This window comes from Coptis chinensis, chromosome 4 (assembly GCF_015680905.1).
Source record: "Coptis chinensis isolate HL-2020 chromosome 4, ASM1568090v1, whole genome shotgun sequence".
Taxonomy (NCBI): domain Eukaryota; kingdom Viridiplantae; phylum Streptophyta; class Magnoliopsida; order Ranunculales; family Ranunculaceae; genus Coptis; species Coptis chinensis.
Window position 1 is genome coordinate 101,621,105 of NC_141459.1, and position 24,712 is coordinate 101,645,816.

General features: G+C 37.8%; 1 protein-coding gene across 1 annotated transcript; it reads left to right on the top strand.

The window, feature by feature from the left end:
- The first annotated feature begins 17,142 nt into the window (after positions 1 to 17,142).
- On the top strand, positions 17,143 to 19,687 carry LOC147506338 (uncharacterized). Its single transcript, XM_086605745.1, is given in 5 exon segments — positions 17,143 to 17,735; positions 17,803 to 18,559; positions 18,561 to 18,903; positions 19,053 to 19,177; positions 19,280 to 19,687. Coding segments are annotated over 5 exon segments (2,226 nt in total).
- Positions 19,688 to 24,712: the final 5,025 nt, after the last annotated feature.

A 24,712-nucleotide genomic window follows, 5' to 3' on the forward strand; every position in this document is an offset into this window, starting at 1 on the left:
TTGAATGTAAAAAGTAAAGAGGCTTTTTAGATGGTCAAGAGTTTATACTGGGATGAGAACTCACAGTCATAGGCCACGTACCCCAATGGGAGCAGATATAGGGAGTTCCTCAAAGCTAGAAAAGCAGTTCTCCGATCAGAAGCATCTGTAAAAGAGAACATTCTAAACCTGAATAACATTATAAATACCAGTACATGATAACCCGCCAATAACTGAATGTGTATGGGCAACATATGTATATCTTATTCGACCAAAACCAATAAAGACATATGTTACTGATCACTAAAATATGGAACTATATACTTTTTTAAAAGGGTAGACAAATTAACTGCAACCACCCACGACCCACAAACAAATAAACATGCACACCAGCCTGTGCGCAAAAGCATTTCCTAACTAAACAAGGAATCAAATCCCAAATCTGTCTACAGCATGCAGTTAGTTTAATTTGAAAAGAATCCATACCCTCCAGCAGCGTAGTCACTGCGACATAAGTATGCGAGGGCCAAAAATACAAAGCAGCAGCCCACCTAAAATCAAAGGCAAAAAATGATGTCGTACACGTAATATGAAGCGAGATAACAAATGCCTTAGAGCAATCTGTGGCATATACCATCCTTACTTTTAATTGCTCGAGAAATACATAAAACAAATTGAGCCCAAACATAGTTTAAATTGATCGGTCTGTTTATCGGTCCTCAACATTCATGGGCATTAGGAGCCACCTAGGATTTACAACATTCTTTTGTTGCTCCCAAAAAAAAAAAAACATTCTCTCTGTTGCTCTACATATTCAAAGAGTTGTCTCAAAATTTACACAATCTTCTAAAAGTAGCTTCCACTTTATGCATACTGACTATATTTTTACCATTGTAAACAGTATAACAGGACCGGCTCTTAGACTGTGAGGAGTCTAGCCGAGTGAAAGAGAATAATTTGCAAGAAGTCAAAAACTGTTTTGCAGATTTTAAATGCTCCTTGTATGTGATAAAGCTTAGTCTGGCCTGGTACCTAGATCGGGGACTGGCTGCTGCTTAGTTGAACACTTGAACAGCTGCATCATCTGGTGATGAAGCATTTTCTAGTTCAGCCATCACCAAAGAGCCCTCAACCATCTTATTCGACCAAATAGTTATCAGACCAAATCCTGAATAAAAATAATAAAAAAGAGAAAAAAAAAATTAAAAGAATCTACAAAATTTAAAAACAAATATATATATATATATATATAATTTTAGAAGAAGAAGAAGAGAGAGGGTTTGAAGAGATGACTTTTTTTTTGCAGAGTTGGGGGGTGCTTTTTACGATTGAAAAGAGAGTATGGAAAGATGGAGTATTTAAAAGAGAGTATGGAAAGAGGGAGTGGATTTTTTTTCCCTGAAGGTATATCTGTTTTCTGGGGTTTTGCTTTTTATCTATTTTGGGTTACGAACAATTGAAATCAGCAAAAAAGGGCGTAGAATTCCTTTTTTTATGCCAAATCTGATGTATCAGTCTCAGAGAAAAAAGGGGGGCTGACGTGGGTCACTAGGAGCATTCTCAACTACTCAGTATTCATGGTCTTTGATAAGAACTAAAGGATGCCTAACAGAATGTGGATGGAGTGAAGGGCTTGCAAGTTACTAAAACGGTTCGGGTTTGGAACCGGATAGGACTAACGGGTCAGAATATTTACACCTGAGAAAGTGCCGCACAATGGGATGCAAGAAGCATGATGCAACTTGGGGTGCGATCGTTCTAGTTCAATTATGGGAATATGCTCTTGCACTGCCAGACTAGAAATCTTGGTTCCATCCATAGGTGCAGTCCAGGACTTGCAAGTTGGCAACTTACTGAAATGGTTTTGGGATTGAGTTGGACTAGATTTATAGATTTATAAGTATACCCTAGAGGCCTAGACCATTAATTGTGAGGGACATATATTGTAATCAATATATTGGCGATACGTGTCATTGTCATTGATCATATTTTGAGACTAATTTATTGGATCATTATAATTGGTTATCTCAAGAGTCATGAGTTACCAAATAGTTACAAAATGAACATCAATATGTGCATGGAGCAATTATAGCTATGAATGCAATTAACCAATGGAGCACTAAAGGGGGGAGAGAATTCTATATATTTCCTCTCCACTCTCCATCTTCTCTATTCGCCATCGATCATTCGATCACAAAATCCAAACAACGAACTACGTTCGACTTGATTTTAGTTCGTCAGCGAACTAGATACTTTGGTAGTTCGATCCTTTGAACTCAGTCACAACATCATTCTCCCCAAATTTCCTACACACGTAAGGTTCGCCTAATTAGGACCTTTACATTGGCACCGTCTGTGGATTGAATTTCTTGGAAATTCGTCTACGTTTTCCATGCCCACGAAGCATGGTCAAAAAGTCGCAAATGAATTACTCAATTTTTGATGTGTTGCTGAAAATAACAAGTTTGCTGTCAAAATAAAGACACTGAAATTCTGAGCTGGGATGCTAGTCTGATAAGTTACTTTAACTCTTTTTGCTTTCAATTACATATATTGCTCAAACTCTATTAAGAGCTAGGCTAGACCAATATCGTACAAGATCGGATACTAGAACATGTCTGGTCGACAGCCCTCAAGATCTGTACTTCCCTATATGGGATCATTTCCCATTATATTGTCTTGTATAAAAGACGAATGTTATTGCTGCTCGATACCAGTATCTATCATGCGACCTCAATAGGTCTTGATACTATTCAATACCTTTGAAACATGCTAGTTGGAATTAATCTACTATTTCTGCAAAACATGAAGGTGCTATTAATTTGATGGTGTGTATGCAAGTGGAATAATTATAGATTACATATCATAGTAGCGGTGTGCATGGGCAAATGCTTTGACTTCTAGTTAATACGTGGGAGTTACACCAATTATTAGATTTAATTGGATGGTCATTCATGCTAATAACATACATCAGGACAGGACACAAGGAGCACCGCTACATTATTCTAACTAATATTGTAGGAAAGCTCTCTGTATTGAATAGCCACTAAAATGACAGTGCCTTAGTAGTCGAATCCAATGGATTCCTTGTGTTATTATGAAACTGTGTGCTACTTTTGCCAATAAAAGACCCAGGACATGCCGATGCATATCATTAGACAAACCATTTCATCATAGTTATAAGCTTGTAATTTACCAGCTACTTACAAGTTTCGTTATTGGCATGATGAGTGTAATATATATTTTTCATGAATATTCATATCACTTAGCAACTTGAATTCATGCATATAACATCAAGTATCAATCAGCGACCTTGTACTTGATGGTACTCACAGACACTATTTTGATCAACCACAACGTCACTGAAGTCATCTCAATTTATTGCTATGGTTTTTTACATCTTGAAACTCCAATTATGAATATAAGGACCAAGCTTAATTTCTTCTATTTACATTTGGTCTCTTAGCTAAATCTTAAAATGGAGACAAACATGTCTACCATTAGCAATCTAGTATTCTCAATCGTATGGCATCAGCAAATGACTCACACCAGTTGGGAGTCTACCATTTTTTGTGTAGGAATAGGAATGAACATGCTAGTTCATGACTACGACAGTGCTACCGTTGTACCAGTTCAATTCTTACATAATGCGATCTTGCAGATCTCGCAAAATTCGAGAGTATTACCAGTTCTCTTCTTACATAATGCGATCTCGCAAATTTGAGACTACTACCAGTTCTAAGAACCACTATCTACCAATTGATCCGGTCAATTCTCCTTCCAGCGCGACCTCGCAATTCTTGACACCTACTACTATTTTGTGGTGTAGTTGATCGAATGTGTTACAGGTTGATTGATTCAACTACAGATTTTGGGCTATGGCTATTGTAGTAACCATGCAGTGATACCTTAACAATGCTCAAAGATATACCCTTTACCAGTTACTAATGATCTTTCAGAGGATATAGATCAATATTTTGATGCAGGTCGCTTACAATATGAAATGGAAGCTACAACCACACATGCAAAGCTCAAACCAACGACTTCTCATTTATTGAATCTCTGCAATGTCAAAAAGTCTTGAGCGAAAGCATCGTTCAAGACTTCATCAACAATGTAGATAACCTATTACATTTGTAGTAGGTCAATTTTTAACAGCTCGACTACTGCAAGTTGATTACACTCCAAACTGGGTTAGCTACAACCATCTGTGCATATAGAACCCAGCCTTTTGAGCTCAAGGCCCGATTTTTTCGAAATTACTATTTAGTTTGGGGATTTTTAGACTTTGGTACCACTTTTTACACTGATATTAGGAAATAGTACCAGATTTCAAAAAAAATTAAGAAATAGTACCACTTCTGTCAGTTGACCGTTAGTTGACCGAAGTCAAACTGTTAAAATCTGTTCAGATTTTCATAATGTCCACAATACCCTCAGGGTTTTTTAGAGTTTGGTACCACTTTTTAGACCGATATTAGGAAATAGTACCAAATTTCAAAAAAATTAGGAAATAGTACCACTTACGTCAGTTGACCAAGTTGACCGAAGTCGCACTGTTCACAAAACATGCATGCCCGAATTAAATGATTTCACCTCCGGTATTTCGTCCTTTATACTTTCGATATTTACCATGCCAACACTGCCAAATGTTCATTCCGAAAGAGATCAGCATCAAGCGGTACTGATGGACTATGGAAGTTCTCCTACATCATTGAAGCATGCAAATCCTCTGAAGGTGTTTCCAGCTCCCTCAAGACCACCAACTATGACTCGCCAGGAAAAACTTGAAAAATTAAAATTGAAAGACAAAGACATGAATACTTACATTGCAAAGCAATCAGAGACATCGACAAAACCTTTGAGGAAATAGTAATCGCAGCGGTCAACAACAGCATGCAAGCAACCATTTCTGTCGTTGACATGAAACTTCAAACAGTGAATATGATAATATTCAACACAATTCACATCATACGAAGAGAAAGTCCCTACAAGCCAGACCATGCATATCACTCCATTTCCCAAATGAAACATACGTGTGTATCCTGCTCGACAATCGTGAAGATTTATTGACTCGACGTCTTTTTCTAAACCATGCACCGGAATGAAGTCTTGCCCTCCCTGGACTAGATCATAAGCATACAATTCCTTTTAGGCAAAATGCGAACATGTATAGACGGTCATCTACAATAACACTTCCACCCCGGTTCATATAGCAGTCCTTTCTTATCAGGCAAGGTTAGATCATATTTCCATAAATGAGTAGATACATCAAAATAGCACTCACAAACACCATTGTAGAACACAAGAATCTTCTTCTGTTTTTCATAAACTACGGGCATACCAACCCTACTCTTTAAAAGGTTAATAACCTTTTCATAAAGATAAGGTAAACCTTCCCACCTATTCGTAGCGGATCAAAACCTCGCCCACGGCTCCCTAGAGAACCGAATACATAAATTTTCCCATCCAAAACAGCAGCCGTTAAAGCCAAGACTTGCCACCGTATATTGCGTGCCCACACTCATACTAGCGGTCTTGCCAAAGAGGGAGTGTCAATGACCTAGACGGTCGATGACGGAATATGATGATATTCAGTGAGAATCAGAATCAAGAAGACCTCCAATAATATAAACTTTTTAGAGTCTCATCAAGCACATCTAAATCCATAATAAACAAGGGACATATTTAATTTTACTTTTACTACTACCAAAGATTATCAAAGGTCGGATTTAACTCGCAAGTTTATAATTACATTTCATAAACACAACAAAGCACACGGTCATCTCCTCCTCCTCCATACGTTGCGGTTAGGCGATTAACTATCTTTTGAGGACAACGTTTCTTGGTTTTACTATTTATTTTCAATTTTCTCTGCTTCATAAACTTTGATCCTATTCTCAACATCCCAAGTTTTGCTCCTAATCTAAACATCTCGTCTCCTTTTGTCAACCAGTGCGACTTCGGTCAACTCGGTCAAGTGACCAGAAGTGGTACTATTTTTTAATTTTTTTGAATTTGGTACTATTTCCTAATATCAGTCTAAAAAGTCGTACCAAAACCTAATTACATCAAACACGTGAGAGGCACGAGAAGGGTAATATCGCCATATTGAAAAAACTGCCAGTTTGACCGTGGTCAACTCGGTCAACTGACGGTCAAGAAAAAAAGTGTTACTATTTCCTAATTTTTTTGAAAAATTGTACTATTTCCTAATATCGCACTAAGAAGTGGTACCAAAGTCTAAATATCCATATCCCTTTAGTTTGTTCTAATTCCCTTTTGACATTAGTTCGATCTAGTGCAGATCAATCAAACTGGGGGCTAGCCATAGCCATCTCCGAACTGGGGCTAATCATTGCGATCTAAACAGGTCAATCAAGCTCCAAAACTAGTCACGCCAATTCAAGGCTACCTATCAACTGCGATCTCCAAATCAGGAGGCTCACTAGAGCATACAAACTCACTCGGCTCACAACGCCCACCTGGGTATAACGCTCACTCGAGCTCAAATGCTACATAGCGTCACCACTTCTCACTAGTTGGGGACCTATACTTCTAGGACCGACTTAGTGCAAAATGCTCCCTGGTCCCTTGACCTACTGGAGCAGAACACTTACTTAATTAAGCACTAAGGGTCCTTCAACCTATGTTCATTCGAGCAGAACGCTTTTATAAGCGCGCTAAGAGGTCCCTTGACCTACGCTCACTCGAGCAAAATGCTTACTTAAGCACTAAAGTTCCCTCAACCTATGCTCACTCGAGCAGAACGCTTTCATAAGCGCTAAGAGGTCCCTTGACCTACGCTCACTCGAGCAAAACGCTTACGTAAGTGCTAAAAGGTCCCTTGACCTATTAGAGCAGAACGCTTTCATAAGCGCTAAGAGGTCCCTTGACTTACGCTCACTCGAGCAGAACTCTTCCATAAGTGCTAAAAGGTCCCTTGACCTACTGGAGCTGAACGCTTACTTAAGCACTAAAGGTCCCTTGACCTACGCTCACTCGAGCAGAACGCTTCCATAAACGCTAAAAGATCCCTTGACCTACGCTCACACGAGCTCCAACACGCTCACTGTTCCACTTGGACATGTGTCAAATTATTTATCTCGTCAGATCATTTTTAAGAAAGCACGACCTAACGAGAGGGGGCTGTGTGAGGGACATATATTGTCATCAATATATTGGCGACACGTGTCATTGCTATTGATCATATCTTGAGACTAACTTATTGGATCATTACAATTGGTCATCTCAAGACTCATGAGTTACCAAATGGTTACAAAATGAACATCAATATGTGCATGGAGCAATAATAGCTAAGAATGCAATTAACCAATGGAGCACCAAAGGGGGGAGAGAATTCTATATATTTCCTCTCCACTCTCTACCTGAGGGAGGAGAATTCGATACTTCTTCTCCACTCTCCATCTTTTCTATTCGCCATCGATCATTCGATCACAAAATCTAAACAACGAACTACGTTCGACTTGATTCCAGTTCGTCAGAGAACTGGATACGTAAGCAGTTTGATCCTTCGAACTCAGTCACAACATCATTCTCCCCAAATTTCCTACACACATAAGGTTCGTCCAATTAGGATATTTACAACCATAATCTTAAGGAATCAAGACATGAACGATGGACGAAGAGATAAAAGTGAATACATCTTCATCGGGGATAGATTTTTTATCACAATATAACTCGATTTTAAGAGATTGATTATGGTTTTGGATTTCTGGATGAAATAGAGAGAGACGAACGAATTTGTAGTTGAAAAACAAAAACAAACTAGTAGATTTTGTTTGGTTTATGTATTGCAGAAGTAAATAGATCACCAAAATATGATTAAGACTTGCTTATGGAATAAAGTAGAGAAAAATGATTCTTATACGACAACAATTTGTGTGGATTTCAACAGTGAATTGGTTAAATATGATCATTCAAATTACTGAGAGCATTCAAATTATGTAGAGAAAAAAGAGTTTTTTCTATTTTTCACGCTCGTGAGCGCCCTGGCTCAAGGCCAGAAACCACGACCAGCTCATGGTTCAGTGTTTTGGTAGCGACTTCGGCCATAAGAAGCGCCGCCAAGTCCTTTTTTTGTGGGCTTCGCTACAGTAATCGCGTTTTTTGGTTTTTGGTATAAAAACAAAATCAGTTTTTTGGAAAACCTAACTTTTTCCAAAACCAAGAAAATGAGAGATTATAAGAGAGCAATTCTTTGTGAGTTGAGTGTTCATTCTTTGTGAGTGAATTGAGAGACTTGTAATCTGTTACTCAAGACATCCAGTAAAGCTTGGAACTCGCAGTGTGGAAGTAGGCAAATTGCCGAACCACGATATATCTTGTCTTGTGGTTTGTTCTTCCTTTACATTAATTGTTTTACTTTATATGCTTGTTATTTGATATTGAGAAGTGTTGGGATATTTCTTGGAGGGTGTTGAAGTCTTGTCTAGTGTGAAGGATCGATCTTTGTGTAGGATTGATCCGTTTGTTGTGGGTAACGTTGTTTCCGCACTTATATATTCACAACAATTGGTATCGGAGCGTAGGTATACGACCTAGGATTTTGAGTTTAGTGCTCAAAATTTGTGTAGACAAGGTGTTCGATTAAATTCCGAGGTGAAACTGTTTCTTTTGGGTTATTGTGTGTAACTTGAAAGATGGCTCCCAAGATGTCAAACGCAAGGTTTGAAGTAGAGAAGTTTAATGGGAAGAATAACTTTGGGATTTGGCAAGTCTAAGTAAAGGACATCCTCATCCAACAAGGTTTGCATAAGGTTTTAAAGGGGATTAAATCTAAGGCGGCGAGTATGAGTAATGATGATTGGGAAGAGTTCAATCTTCAAGCTTGTTCATCAATCCGTTTATGTCTTGCTAATGAGGTTATGTATAGTGTGATGGGAGAAAATACCGCTGCCGGTATTTGGCTCAAACTAGAGTCTATGTATATGATCAAGAGCATGATTTAACAAGATGTACCTTAAGAAGCGTCTTTATCGGTACATGATGGTCGATGGTTCAACGATGCAAGAGCACGTTAGTGAGTTCCGTCGACGTCTAGCGGATTATTTGAATGTTGGTATGAAGATGGATGATGAGGATCAAGCGGCATGTTTAATATTCTCCTTGCCAGAAAGCTATGAGCATCTAATAACTACATTCATGAACAGAGAAGTCGTCGATCTTGACGAAGTTCAAAGTGCACTTCTTTCTTATGAGTTGATGAAGAAGATACGTGTAGAGAATAGCATTGATGCAGGTCAGGGGCTAGTGGCAAGAGAAAATTCGTATGAACAGAATTATTCAAGTAATGAGAATTCTAGGTCCAAGTCAAAGAAGCCTTTAAAATATGTACAGTGCTACAATTGCAATGAAAAGGGACATTATGCAAGTAATTGTCCTCACCCGAAGAAAGAGAACAAGAGAGATGGTCAGAAGAAAGGTAAGGCAAAAATTGAGGCAAATTATGCTTCGTGCTCAAGAGGATGAGTTCAGTCTCTGTGTGTCCACACAAGACTATATGACCGAAAAGTGGATTCTTAATTCCGGATGTTCCTATCATATGTGCCCGAATAGAAAGTGGTTTACTTCTTATGAGAGCATTGATGGTGGTTCCGTTTTAATGGGTAATGACGTTGCTTGTAAGACGGTAGGAATTGGAACTATACGGGTCAAGATGTATGATGGTATAGTGAGGACTTTAATCGATGTGAGACATGTTCCTGAGCTAAAGAAAAGTCTTATTTCTCTTGGTACCTTGGATTCCAAAGGCCACAAGTTTGTGGGCGAAGGTGGAGTCCTAAATATTGTTAATAGCTCTTTAGTTGTTATGAAGGGTCAAAAATATGGAACCTTGTATACTCTGATAGGTAGTACGGTGATAGGCGATGTAGCAGTGGGTGCATGTAGTAATGATTCTGAGTGCACTAAGATATGGCATATGCGTTTAGGGCATATGAGTGAAAAGGGTTTGTCCGAGTTGTGGTAAGCGAGGGTTCTTGAAGAACTTGAAGAAGCCAAGTATGGGGTTCTGTGAGCATTGCGTCTATGGGAAGCAGTGCAGAGTCAAGTTCAAGTCAAGCAAGCACATGACAACAGGCATCCTTGATTATGTGCATACGGATGTTTGGGGACCCTCCAGGGTGGCTTCCAAGGGAGGTAACCGCTATTATGTCTCATTCATTGATGATCATACTCGCTATTTGTGAGTGTATATGATGAAATTGAAAGATGAAGTGTTTGAGACATTTAAGAAGTGGAAGGCAAGGGTTGAGAATCGCACAGATAGGAAGGTAAAGACATTACGGTCTGACAATGGTACTGAGTATACCTATGGACCTTTCCAAGAGTTCTCGCTTGTTAAATGAGGAATTGCCGCATTAATCGATCCGAGGCACGCCACAGCAGAATGGAATGGCAGAGAGGATGAATAGAACTTTGCTTGAAAGAGCAAGATGTTTATTGTCTAATGCCAATCTAGGCAAAGAGTATTGGGCAGATGCAGTGTCCATGGTGTGTTACCTGTACAATAGGTCACCAGTACTAGCCATAGATTGCAGGACACCTTATGAGGTGGTGGTCGTAACCCAAATTGATTATAGTATTTTATGAGTGTTTGGATCGACAGCTTACTACCATGTGAGGGACATCAAGCTAGATCCTAGAGCTAAGAAGGCCATATTCTTAGGCTTCGCAAATGGGGTAAAGGGATACAGATTGTGGTGTCTAGAAAACCACAAGTTCCTGGTCAGCAGAGATGTTACCTTTGATGAGACTTCCGTGTTATCTTCAAGAAGTTTCGGAAGTAGTTGGGCGTAATGGTGAGTCTATAGAAGTTCAAGCTAATGAGCTTGAGTTGTCCGATGCAGCCAGATGACCGTTAGATCATGATGAGGTACCAAATCATGGAACCACACAAAGAACAGAAAAAAGAGCAAGAGCATCCGCGAACTTGTAGTGGTGACCCTAGGCCACAGAGACAAGTTAAAGAAGTGCACAAGTATGGGCACGGTAAGCCGGTGAAACACTATGGTCGTGGATTTAGTGGTATATGCACCGAATATCGAAGATGATGAGCGGATAGCTTCAAGGAAGCCGTTAGAGATGCTCATTACGAGATTGGTTGGTAGCTATGCAAGCGAGATGGAATCTCTTGATAAAAATCACACATGGGACCTAGTTTTATTGCCAAAGGGCAAAAGGACTATCGGCAAAGAAATGGGTGTTCGAAGAAAAAGGGTCCTTCCCGAGTCCGACAAGATCGGGTACAAGGCAAGAGTGGTAGCAAAGGGTTTTTCACTTCAACTTGGAGTTAGAGCAACTTGATGTGAAAACTGCTTTCTTGCATGTGGACTTAGAAGAAGAGATCTATATGAGACAACCTGAAGGGTTTGTCGCGTTCTTGAAAGAAAGATTATGTATGCAAATTGAATCGGTCACTGTACGGGTTAAAACAATCGCCCAGGCAATGGTACAAGTGCTTTGACACATTCATGATGCAACATGAGTACACTCGAAGTAAGTATGACTGCTGTGTCTACTTTAGAAGGCTTCGTGGTAATGACTTCATCTATCTCCTGCTTTATGTGGATGACATGCTTATTGCTTCCAAAAGCATGGTGGAGATAGACAAGTTGAAATCTCAACTTAGCTCGAGTTTGAGATGAAAGACTTAGGTGGAGCCAAGAAGATAATGGGCATGGAGATTGACAAAGATAGGAAGAAGCGATAGTTGTATCTCAAAAGAAATACATTCAGAAAGTAATTTCTTGATTTGGTATGGAGAATGCAAAGTCGGTTTCTACACCTTTAGCTGGGCATTTTAGGCTTTCAGCTAAGTTCTCTCCTAGTTCGGTGGAGGAACAAAAGCATATGGCAAATGTTCCTTATGCAAGTGCCGTGGGCAGTTTGATGTATGCTATGGTGTGCACACGCCCAGACATTTCACAGGCAGTTAGTGTTGTCAGCAGGTATATGGCAAATCCTGGGAAGCAGCATTGGGAGGCAGTGAAATGGGTACTAAGGTACTTGAAGGGTACCTTGGATGTGGGATTAGCTTATGGTGGAGGCACTTGTTATGTCAGTGGGTTTGTGGATTCTGATTATGCAGGTGATCTAGATAGACGACGATCGACTACTGGTTATGTGTTTATGATGCATGGTGCACCGGTTAGTTGGAGGTCTATGCTACAGGCTACAGTTGCTCTATCTACTACTGAGGCAGAGTATATGGCAGTGGCAGAGGCAGTGAAAGAGGCACTATGGCTTCGAGGTCTTCTAGATGATTTGGGTATTAAGCGTAACGGTGTTCTTTGTGTATTGTGATAGTCGAGTGCTATTCATTTGGCGAAGAACCAAGTTTATCATGGTCGGACCAAGCATATTGATGTCCGTTATCACTTTATCACGGGATTTCGCTGAGGATGGTGATGTAGCACTTGAGAAAGTAGACACCCATGACAATCCTGGCGATATCTCGACGAAAAGTTGTCACCGGAGTTAAGTTCCAACACCGTTTGGACTTGCTCCAAATCCTACATGTTTGAAAGAGCCCCGTAATGGGCATAGCCCTTCAGGCGCTTTGATCCGAAGTCTTTCTTCTTTGGAGGTGTTCCCTACCGGATGTGATCTTCTTGGATGTGTTCGGCTTGGTTTTATGTGTTAAAACCTCACCGAGGTGAAGAATGTAGAGAAAAAAGTTTTTTTTTTTTTCACGCTTCGAGGCGCTACCAAGGCCAGAGAGTGCGACCCGCTCATGGTTCAGTGTTTTGGCGATCCCGCCGAAGAAGCGCCCGCCCGCCTCGTGTCCTTTTTTGTGGGCTTCGCTACAAAGAATCGTTTTTGGTTTTGTATAAAAACAAAATCAGTTTTTTGGAAAACCTAACTTTTTCCAAAACCAAGAAAGTGAGAGATTATAAGAGAGCAATTCTTTGTGAGTTGAGTGTTCATTCTTTGTGAGTGAATTGAGAGACTTGTAATCTGTTACTCAGGACATCCAGTAAAGCTTGGAACTCGCAGTGTGGAAGTAGGCAAATTGCCGAACCACGATATATCTCGTCTTGTGGTTTGTTCTTCCTTTACATTAATTGTTTTACTTTATATGCTTGTTATTTGATATTGAGAAGTGTTGGGATATTGCTTGGAGGGTGTTGAAGTCTTGTCTAGTGTGAAGGATCGATCTTTGTGTAGGATTGATCTGTTTGTTGTGGGTAACGTTGTTTCCGCACTTATATATTCACAACAAATTGCTTATTTGAAAGGTCTCTTTGTTATATCCTTTGAACTGATCTTTCCTTCTTTCCTGTAAGGTTCCACCCTTAAAAGTTTTCCCTCATTAAGACAACTTCACCCGGTAGTGTCCTATGATTGGAGTCGAAGTATGATTTTTCGCTCCCAATTGGTGTGGGAAAAAAAATAGCTCTTTTGCATTATCTGTCGATTATCCTGATCTGGGGATCATACTTGCAATGCTTTCTCCTCTTCATATACATATGAATTAGATTGTAACTAGGTGTTTCACCCTATTATTCTACGAAATAAGCAGTAGATGGGGGATAAGGAGCTTTATAGGATTATAGACCATCAACAGCTATTGTCAGGTTGTACACTAAGCAGTGCTTATTAAGCACCAGTGTTATCTATATCTTTGCAAACAAACTGACGAACTAGAGTAGTTCTACACTTCTACCCACTGTAGGAGCTAGAGAATGAACATGAACATGAACATGTCACGCAGGGGTTGTGCACTAGTCCCACATGTGGGAGGTTGTGGCTTGTGAATTAAAAACTCTTCTAGCTGTGCCTGAGGATTACACTCGTAATTTTCGAGTTGAACTCCTTTATGGAAATAATGTGGATGCTTATGTAGAAAGACATACGCCAGCTAGAGCCTATAATGGCTCCCTCTACGATTACCTGTTGGGGCGCTGGTGAATGGTGATGGTAGCTTTCAGGCGGAATAATTGCACTAAAAGAATACTGATGCTCATTTTTGGTTTTGAAAAGCATAGGAGTAGGAAAACCTATGTCATATAATGGGGTAACGTCTAGAACCATTCTAGCTTTTCTTCAAATGCAGGTCTGTAGCACTTTTTCATGAATATATACTAATTTCATATGGAATCTTGCAAGTAATACGTGGCACATTTGCACATTTATCAAGCTATAAAACGCACAGCAATTGAGTACATACTCCATAGTCTCTCTTTCTTATTAATCGATGATACATATACACATATATATTTTAAATGATGAAGGGAACACATATATATCTCAATTAGTAGAGTATATCATAATTAACATGGACATTTAAATTGGACCAGCCTTTTTTCTACCACTAAATACCTTTCATAAAATATTCAAACAAATTATTCAATACCTTTAAAAAGGACTACTTCGTCATTTCAAAATTTACTACCATTTATACCTTTAAGATTACATAGTATCTTAATGACGTATGTGTAAATTCAAGTCAGAAATCAACTACACGCTACTATTTAATTGTACGCCATGTATTTATTACTCATAAATAAATATAAATGATGGCTTTAATTACCATAAATACAAATCCTTTCTCATTCCGTCTTCTTCTCCATCTCTCTCCCACTCTTTTGCCCACTAAAAAAGAATTAATAGGAAAAAAAAGAAAAAGAAAATCAAAATCTCTCCTCTTAAAAACTCAGGTTCCAATTTTTGGCACTTATCAAATTTTGATTTGTTAGTTCTCAAATGTTCAATAATTCCTTTGTGTAAAATCAAATTTTTATTGGATTGTTGGAGCATCGAGATGTAAGTTTCGTATATGTTCGCAATATTCTCAACCAGATTTTGTTTCGTAGATATGTTTATCTTAATGTAAGTTTAGACACAATAATTGAATCAGCCTTTCTCTTTCCTCTTTCTGTGTTCCTCTCCATCTCTACTCTTAACGGATTTTCTCCTCTTGAAAAACCCAAGTTCTAATTTTCCGCACTCATCAAATTTTGGTTTGTTAGTTCTCAAATGTTCAATAATTCCTTTGTGTCAAATCAGTTTGTTAGTAATATCAAACGAGTGATGTTGCTAATCTGAACCCCTTGCTCTTCTTGCCTGCTTTTCAACAACCAAAAAAATTTCCAATTCTTCAAAACAATCCCACTTCTTCGTCAAGAGCAAACAAAAAAAAAAACCAATTTTATTATATAGAAATCCCAAATCAAAGTACCTGATGTCTTGATGCTTCTTTCATTTTGTTTTTTTTTTTTTTTTTTGATATGTTGAGCTTTAGATTGCTTAAGATCCTTTTGTTTTTCATTGTTTTGTAGGTTTTCAATTTTTTATGTTTGACTATTGAAGGTTTGTTTTGGTATGGACAAACAGGAACTGGAAAGACCTTCACAATGGAGGGTATTGAGCGAAATCGAGGAGTCAAGTATAGGACTCTAGAGGAATTGTTCAAGAATACCAAAGAAAGGAATGAGACTTTTTCCTACAGCATATCTGTCAGCGTGCTTGAAGTCTATAATGAACATATTAGGGACTTGCTTGCAAACTCACCAACATCAAAAAAGTAAATATAACATCATTACCTTTAGTGTAAAGTTAAAATTGATCCATCTCACTGCTGGTTCAGCACTTATCAGGCTTAGAATCTGCTGCTAAGTTACAAATTACTCTTTAAGTTATCAATAATATCAGTATTGAATTTTGCCAATAGCGGCTGGATTTGGATGTAGGTTGGAGATAAGCCAAGTTTCTGAAGGGGTTCATCATGTTCCATGAATTGTTGAAGCAAAAGTGGGGAACGTAAAGGAGGTCTTGGATGTACTGCAAGGAAGCAATGTAAGGGCTGTTGGATCTAATAATGTTAATGAGCACAGTAGCCGATCTCACTGGTCTGTGGACACTAGGAACCTTTATTCTTTTTCTTTTCTTTTCTTTTCTTTTTTCCTTGGAACACATTTCTCTGTTACTTTAGAAGAAAATAAACTTATTTTCTACCTTTTCCAACATGCTCTGTATAATGGTTAAGTCAAATAACTTGATAAATGGGGAGTGCAGCAACATCAAGCTTTGGCTGGCAGCGAGGTGCTTGCAAAGACTGATGTGCAAGGGGAACAACTCAAGGAAGCTCAAAACATCAATAGATCACTTTCAGCTCTGGGTGATGTCATATCTGCTCTAGCAAACAAAAGCAGCCACATCCCATATAGGTAGCTCCAGTGTTCTAAAAAACGGCCTAGGCGGTCGTCTAGGCGGTGCCTAGCCGTACTGATTTTCACCCTAAACGGTTGATAAAACGGTGGACCGATTAATCGGGACTAGGCGGCGGATTAATCGGCCTAGGCGGTCTAGGCGGGCTGGACGGTTTATAAGGTCTAGTTTGTTTTTTGGGCCCAATGTGTTACAAGCCCAATTAAAAAAACAATTGGTCTCTGGGCTTAAGTTAAAGAAAAGCCCGATAGGGCTTAGAAACAATCGGTCTCTTCTTCAGTTCTTCAACAAACAAACAATCGGTTTCTCTCTTCTTCAACAAACAATCGGTCTCTCTTCAACAAACATCAGCTGCAATTCTCGGTATGTATTTTCTTCTCTCCAATTCTGCTCTCTTTTTTTCTTCTTTTTTTTTTTTCTTCTCTCCAGCAAGGCAGCAACCAAAATAAATTAAGTTGTAATGGGAATTTCATCTTTCCATCTTTAATATTATAATGGGAATTTCAAAAAGTTGGAAATCATCAAGTCTTAAATGAAGGGAAGAAGTTTTGAGTGTCTCTACAGAAAATGAGAAAATTTTCAAGACTCTTCTTGGCTGTTAATTCACTAATTCGTTTTGACTGAGTCAATTCACTAAGTTTGGTAGAAAAAAAACTGAGTTCGGCTAATATGAAATTATGATGGCATGAAATTAATATGAAACTGAGTTCGGCTAATATGAAAAACTGAGTTCGGCACTTCGGCTAATATGAAAAAAAACTCAGTAAAAATCTTCTTTAGTTTACGATAGCTGCTCAGCTGCTGTTTGCAAAAAAATTGACCTCGGTCTATGGATGGTGTGAATTGATGGAATGGCTGTAGTGACGGATAAATGCCATTGATCAATTGATGTCAGCTTGTAGACTTCATTTATTTTATACATACCTATTTGATTCATTTATTTTATACATACCTATTTTATACAGTTCAATGGCGGGAAATACGGGAAATGTGGCTTCTTCCGCGGCATCCAATGCCACCGTGTCCGATCCCGATAATCTTTTGAAACGGGATTCCAATGATGTTGGTTGGGAGTATGGAAAGCTATTCAAGAAAGATAACCTAGATAAATGGAAGTGTAAGTTGTGTGGAAAAGAGTTCAGTGGAGGTGTTTATAGAATAAAGCTACACATAGCGAACATTAGAGGACAAATAACTCCATGCTCAAAGTCTACTGATGAAGATAAAGCAAAGTTTAAAGCCGCATTGGATGAAGTGAAAAAGAAGAAAAGTAATAAAGAGAAGCAACAACAAGAAGTGAGAGAAGAAGTTCACATTACCGATGAAGCGGATGAAGAGGTAATCTTGTCAAGGAAAAGGCCACACTCTCTCGGGCCTATGGATAAGTTTGCTTCTACTATCAGTCCCGGATCTTCAATTGATGCAAATAAGAAGATGCGACAACAAAATATCAATGATGCACTTTGGAAAGAAAGGACACATGATGTGCATCGATATTTAGCTCGATGGGTGTATGAAAATGGTGTTGCATTTCATGCTACGGATAATGATAGCTTCAGAAGGTTTGTTGAAGCAGTTTGTCAATTTGGTCCGGGATATCAGCCTCCAAGCCAATACCAATTGAGGGAGCCACACACTCAAGAAGCAAAAGGAGGAATGGGCTAAGAATGGTTGTTCTGTTATGACCGACGCTTGGACTGATCGGAAAAGAAGAAGCATCATGAACTTATGTGTCAATTGCAAGGAAGGTACGGCTTTTCTTTCTTCATATGAAGCTTCGGATGATGCACACACTGGAGATTTCATCTTTAAATATGTTGACAAGTGTATTGAAGATATTGGGCCACAATGTGTAGTACAAGTTGTGACGGACAATGCCTCAAACAATATGGCTACGGCAAATTTGATGTTGATAAAGAGACCTCACATATTTTGGAGTTCATGTGCCACTCACACGTTGAACCTTATGCTTGAAGGAATCGGTAAGCTGCCTAGGTTCAAAGGAGTGATTGATAAAGCAAAGGCCTTCACTATATTTATTTATTCACATCATAACACTTTGTCAATGATGAGGAGAGCTACGAAGAAAAGAGACATAGTGAGGCCAGGAGTCACTAGATTTGCAACTGCATTCCTAACTTTGCAAAGTTTGATGGACAAAAAAGAAAAGTTGAGGAAAATGTTTACTAGTGATGATTGGGAGAAGTCCAAATGGTCCAAGACTGTGAAGGGGAAAACGGCGTATTCCACTGTTCAAAGTATGGCATTTTGGAATGGAGTAACACTTTGCTTGAAAGTGTTTGCTCCTTTAGTGAAGGTACTTCGCCTTGTTGATGGGGATCGAAAGCCATCAATGCCCTTTTTACATGGTGAATTGTTGCAAGCAAATTAAGGAGGAGATTAAAGAGGCATTCAAGAATGTGGAGGATAACTACAAACCCATTCTTAATATTATTAAGGACAAAGGCGATGGTCGGTTTGATGGTCCGTTACATTTGGCGGCCTACTTTTTAAATCCTTACTTCTTCTTCAAAAATTCAGACATTAAAGATGATCCATTTGTCAATGATGCCTTTTTCACATGTGTTGAGAAGTTCTTCGCCGATGACTTTGATATGCAAGATCGTGTCTCCAATGTCGAGTTGATGAAGTATAAGAAGAAAGAGGGTGGGTTTGGAAGAGCTTTAGCTGCAGCGGGATGTGCCAAGAATGATGCTAATTATGATCCGGGTAAGACTGTAAGAGTGTAAGACTATATGTTATTAGATAAATAGTATTGCCTAGTTATTCATTTGCATTATGTGTTATTAAATTATTAATTAATACTAACTTGTGCTATATATATATTGTGACATTGTGTGTGCTTATCTACTGACTAGTTGGATGGTGGTCCAACTATGGCACTCTTACACCCAACTTGCAAAAAATGGCTTCAAAGATACTCTCATTGACTACTAGTTCATCGGGGATCTTGAGAGAAATTGGAGCACTTTTGAGGGGGTATGTACTGAGTACTGACTATGACATATATAGTGTGGACGTGTGGTTAACTAATTAGATCACTTAAAAGTGTACTAACACTTTTTCAAACTTCTCTTTTATGTAGATACATACAAAGAAAAGGAATAGACTAGATACAGAGAGATTGAACAATCTAGTCTATGTCCAATTCAATGCTAAGATCATCAACAAGAATAGAAGGCAAAAGGAAAAAGAGGTAGATGTACTACTAGCTCGTGAAGCTAGTACCGCACAAGGATGGATTGTTAATGGTGGGGATGATGATGATGAAGAAATTGCACCCGGTTTGGGAGTTACTTGGGGAATGGTTGGAGAAGCATCCGGAGCTGATGATGTCTTAGAGCCTCGAAGAAGTGCTAGAAATGTTGAAGTTAGAGAGCTCCATGAAGAGGATTTTGTATCAGATGAGGACACCGAGGATGAAAGAGAACATGACTATGAGTTTGAATCCGATGAAGAGATCGTGTTAGAGAGATATGGAGAGGAAGAGTAGTTAGACAAATAGTGGAATATTTCCACCTTTTTGTTAGAGCACTACTTGCTGCATTTGTTTTGCACTTTTGCTAAGTGTATTTTTGTTAATTTGGTTTGTTACTCTATTTTGCCAAGTTTGTTTGACTATTTGAATATTTTAGATGGTAGACTCTATGAGTCTGTACAATTTGAATGAAGTATTCAATTTATGATGTTTGTTAGTTTCAGGTGGTAGACTCTATCTATGTATTTTAGGGGAATTTGTGTGTTTTGTGAATATAGACGAGGCATTCATGTCGAATTCAACCGGCAAAAGGAAAATATTGATTTCATTAAAAGTAGTTCATCCCATTGCAATAAATTCATGCAGTTTACCATACAATACAATTACATAAAAAACAATCACTTCAACCAAGAGAAACAGATGAAAGAAAGAAGAAAAACGATGACCCATTTTTCCATTTCGTTTCGCCTTTTCAATTCCAACAACTTTGATATCAAGCTAAGTCTTGAGGTCTTGCCACGTATCAAATAACCTGTTCTATCCAGAGAAAAAAAAATTAATTATACATATATATTTAAAAAATTAATTAATTAAATAATTAAATAAAACCGCCCCCTACCGTCCGACTACCGCCTAGCGTTTTTTAGAACATTGGGTAGCTCTTGCGTAACTTGCTTATTCCATTAGACTTTATCTGGACATACTTTATTCTTCTTATCCACACACCATGGGGATGTTGCAGGAATTCCAAGCTGACACATCTACTTCAAGATTCATTAGGTAAAGCCAAGATCAAACTGTCATACTTATTTGATTGCCTATGCTGCCGCGTCGAGACCCTAGGAGTCTTCAAGGATTTTTTTTAATTTCTGGGTTGGATGGAGATTGTCATTTGTGTGCTCAGTTTATGGAGGCTTATTTGCGTAACAGCAAATATGAAGGTATGTAGTCAATCTTTCATTCATTTTTGTATTTGATGTTTATTTTTCGAATGGTATATGTATTGTTTGTGTTGCTCTCAAAGAAATTGTATTGTCAAGTATTGGTTTGTTTTTGAGAGTTTTAGCAGACGGAGGTACATGTCTTAATATTGTCAAAATGTTACTTCTCAAATTTCAGAAACTTATAGTCGTATAAAGAAGAGAGAGGCAGATAGTGGGTTTTAGCTTTTTAGGGACAACTTGATAATGGGTTATACTCCTAAATGGGCTGATTTTAAAGGTATGAAACAAATTCCAAGTAACTTTACAATGATCAAATCAACTACTTGTTGCTTTTGTGTGAGTTTGTCATAACATGCCTAAAAGCTTTCCATTTTCATGTTGAGTGTCTCATTGCCTTTAATTTTGTATTGTGAATATGTATTTACAAGAATCGATGGGTTCTTTTTTTGTTAGTCTAAATACCATAAAATGAATAATTTCGAGTGCTCAACAGGTATTCCGCTTATGGCTATATCTAATTCTTATGGTTATGTGTTTTGAATTAGCATATATGTTTCGTTGAATTGCTAACTAAAATGATTTGGGCTTTCTAAATGCCTCCTAAACATCTAATCCCAAGAATCGCTACTGTGGATGCAGGTTTCAATTCTGGAAGGGGAAACCAAGACGCAACTCTACATTTCATAAACCTTATGAACATGGTTAAGAACCTTCATACATGTATCGTTAGCAATACATTATTGAATTTTAAATTTTTTTACTTTAAAATGACATGTTCAATACTTCAATGTGATACAGTAATATTGTTTTCTTAATTACAAATAGTATCTTCGTAGTAATACACTTTTAGTTATTGCAAACTATATTTTTGTCTTCCAAAGTGTGTTTTCCCATTCACTAAAAAAATGGCATACGTCAAAGCAACCAACCAGAGCAGTAAGATTTATTTTTTATAAACTCTTTCTTTCAGAAAATAAATTTAATCGAAACAAACTAACCCACTCGGGTTCAGACATTTGTGGAGATTCAAGGCCGTATGATAGAAGCTACTGGCAAGTTGAAACAGGTATTACTCTAAAAATAAATTAGTGTACTCAAATTGTATTCATTTATATTATATTTTATTTTAATTTACACTAAATGTATTTTTCAGGTGGTGTCTCAAATGCGAAACAAAGAGACAGAGAAAAAACGTGCTTTTTTAACACTGGAAGAATTACGACCATTGCCCGAGGATACAAATACTTACAAATTTGTTAGTATGATTCAAATATTAGTTCTTGTGATATAAGTAACATTTTTTTCTTTTATGGTTGTGCTTTTACTAAACTAGGATTTGGTTATATGGTTGAGTGTTTTAAGGTTATTGGGAAATATTAGTTAAGAACTAAGGGGTTGACAGACAGATATTAATTATTTGGCTAATAACTAAAATATATTTGTTGGAGTACAGACACACAAACACACAACATATAGACACAACACACAGAGACACATATAACAATATTGGCCAAGCATCTTTGAGAAGGTTGTAAGAAGGTGAAATTCAACCGAGGGATGTAGGGTTGTACTCATGCTCATCCCATATTTTATAAGGAAATTGGGTGCTAGATTTGGGATAGCTAGGTACACTAGAGTCTAAACTCAATTTTACTTAAAAATGCCGCCTGTGGAGATTTAAAGTGCATTGGCACCAACATAGAAGCTAAACTTTGGAGTTCGAACTACTTAGAAAGAGAAAAACTGGTAGAAACAAAAAATAAGTAGTTTACAGTGAAGTCGTACAATGATGCTCTTGCTAACAACAAGACGGAAAAGTCCTTCGAGAGGGCGAAGTGGATAGAAAGTTCCATGCAAGAAGATTTGTTTAGCACAATGCCCCCACAAAGTCGCTTTTTTATGCTAACGGACCACCATCCAAGGCTATTGTAAGGAGGACCTTAGCGTCTTGCTAAGAAAACTTACTACACAACTAGGGATTGTAAAGATGGTTTGTGTAATCTCCATGTTCAAAGGAATGAAATATCTTACACAAAAACGTTCCTCCAAAGTGAGAAGAAAAGCATCAATTGTCAGGATCAAACCTAACCTATATTTAAGTTCTAACTTAGTTTTAGCAAAGGTAGTTATGTTACATATTACCCATATAAAAATGACTTGGACATCAGGACATGTGTATTTGTATCCAACAGGTAGGAAGTGTCTAAGATAGTGACCAACGTAAACCTGATAGACAAATCTATCGCAAGTGTATCCTAATGAGTTCAAGTTGTGGGGAATGACACAGTGTCTAACATGAATTTGTAGAAAATGGAGTACCTTTGGAACACATGGGTTCTACAATTTATCAGCCAAAAAATACTGGTTGTGGTACGTTAATGTGAAAATGTAACACTTTTTGCACCTTCGATTTTATTTTATGTTCTTATGTTGTTCCCATGGAATGTTTATATGAGCTATTCTATTGATCAGTATCGTTACCTGAATTCGTTTAACAAAAACCAGTTATCTAGAACCATGGGCATCAAGTGATATAATTCTTCTATATAATTACTACTTTAGTTTCTTGTGTGATGGTTGTACTTCTTCAAGGCCATCGACCTGCCATCTGACTTCCATTTTTTTTTATGGTTTTACAGGGAGAACGCAAGTGCAGCATTGCTATCTCTCTGATTGAAATCACTCTCTGTCTCTAAAGAAAGATCATCACTGCTGCTTCTTGATTATTGGTTCTGGTAGCATGCATACATAATCACCTTAAATGTTTTTCTTCTTTTTTCTATGATGCCCAGGTTTCTTTTGGAGCCCAAGTCTGTCTTGGTGAAGGAGCAGGAGAATAAGCTCATGGATAGTGAAAATGCAATTGCCTCATTACAGTCCTTTTTTCTTTCTCTCTTTACTCATTCCCCCAGTTTGTTGTATCCATTTTTGTTTTTCTTTTCCGATTAAAGTTTGGATTAGGCAAACCTATACCTCTATTAATTTCTTAGAAAGATTAAACTTTCAATTGAATCCTTTTCTCTCTTACAATTTGCAAGAAGACCAAGACGAGATCGACTTAACCATTCTAATTGATAGCCTTTCCTTACAATTTTCAATGGAACCAATAAAATCAACACAATTTTCACGAAGAACTAGGAAGTGCCACTCACGTATAGGCCGATCTTCCAGTAGTGCAAGAGGTACAATGCAGCTGCTATGATTAATTAACAAAAAGAACGTCAAGAGAAGGACGTTCAAGGCCAAGGACTCAATTTGTCCTTAGTTTTTTTATCTTAGTTATTGCAAAAAGTCGAAGATTGCAACAACAATTAAATGACCTAAATTTGTCCTACTTCAAGTGAGAAAAAGAAGATAAAACTAGACACACTTTATGAATTTTGTTTGTTATGCTCTTTTAGCAATTTCATCAGATCTATCTTGAGACGTGAAGTTTCTCCTCTTCAAGGAAATTTGAAGACATCTCCTCTATCAGGTTAAATGAATCATGTTAAATGATGTTATAGTGATACACCATTCATGTTCTGCGTCTCGCCTCTCAGATCTATTATAGTATACTATCACACTTTCGTTTAGGTTACATGTTTTGTTCTTTGGAATTCATTTGTGTATATGTAGCTTTTGTTGTTTACAAATAATTTATACACTATTGGCATAAACAAATATCTCTTACACCATTCTCATTAGTATTGTTTTGTTGTGATTCCTTTGCAATATATATAAACACAGTCAACGATGCTACACGTGATTTTCATGATATTATTGCATTGTTAGCTTGAATAAACTTAACTGGTGAACTAAGTCCATTTTGGTTGGTACCTGGCAGTTTATATAATATGCTATGTATATTAAGTCAGTGATGTAAGATTTCCTTGATTACTTGGTATACCATTTAGAAGTAATATGGAAGTGCTGGTGGGTTTAGATACTACTGTGCAAGATTAGTTACTATTGAATCTTATTATCGATTAGGCATTAAATTAATGTGATCATTCAAAATTGAATGAGGCCCCTCCTCCTAGCATATACCTATCTAAGATATGCATGTATCCACTTTGGTTCACTCGATTAATTATTCATTTTGGGGTATATTGGT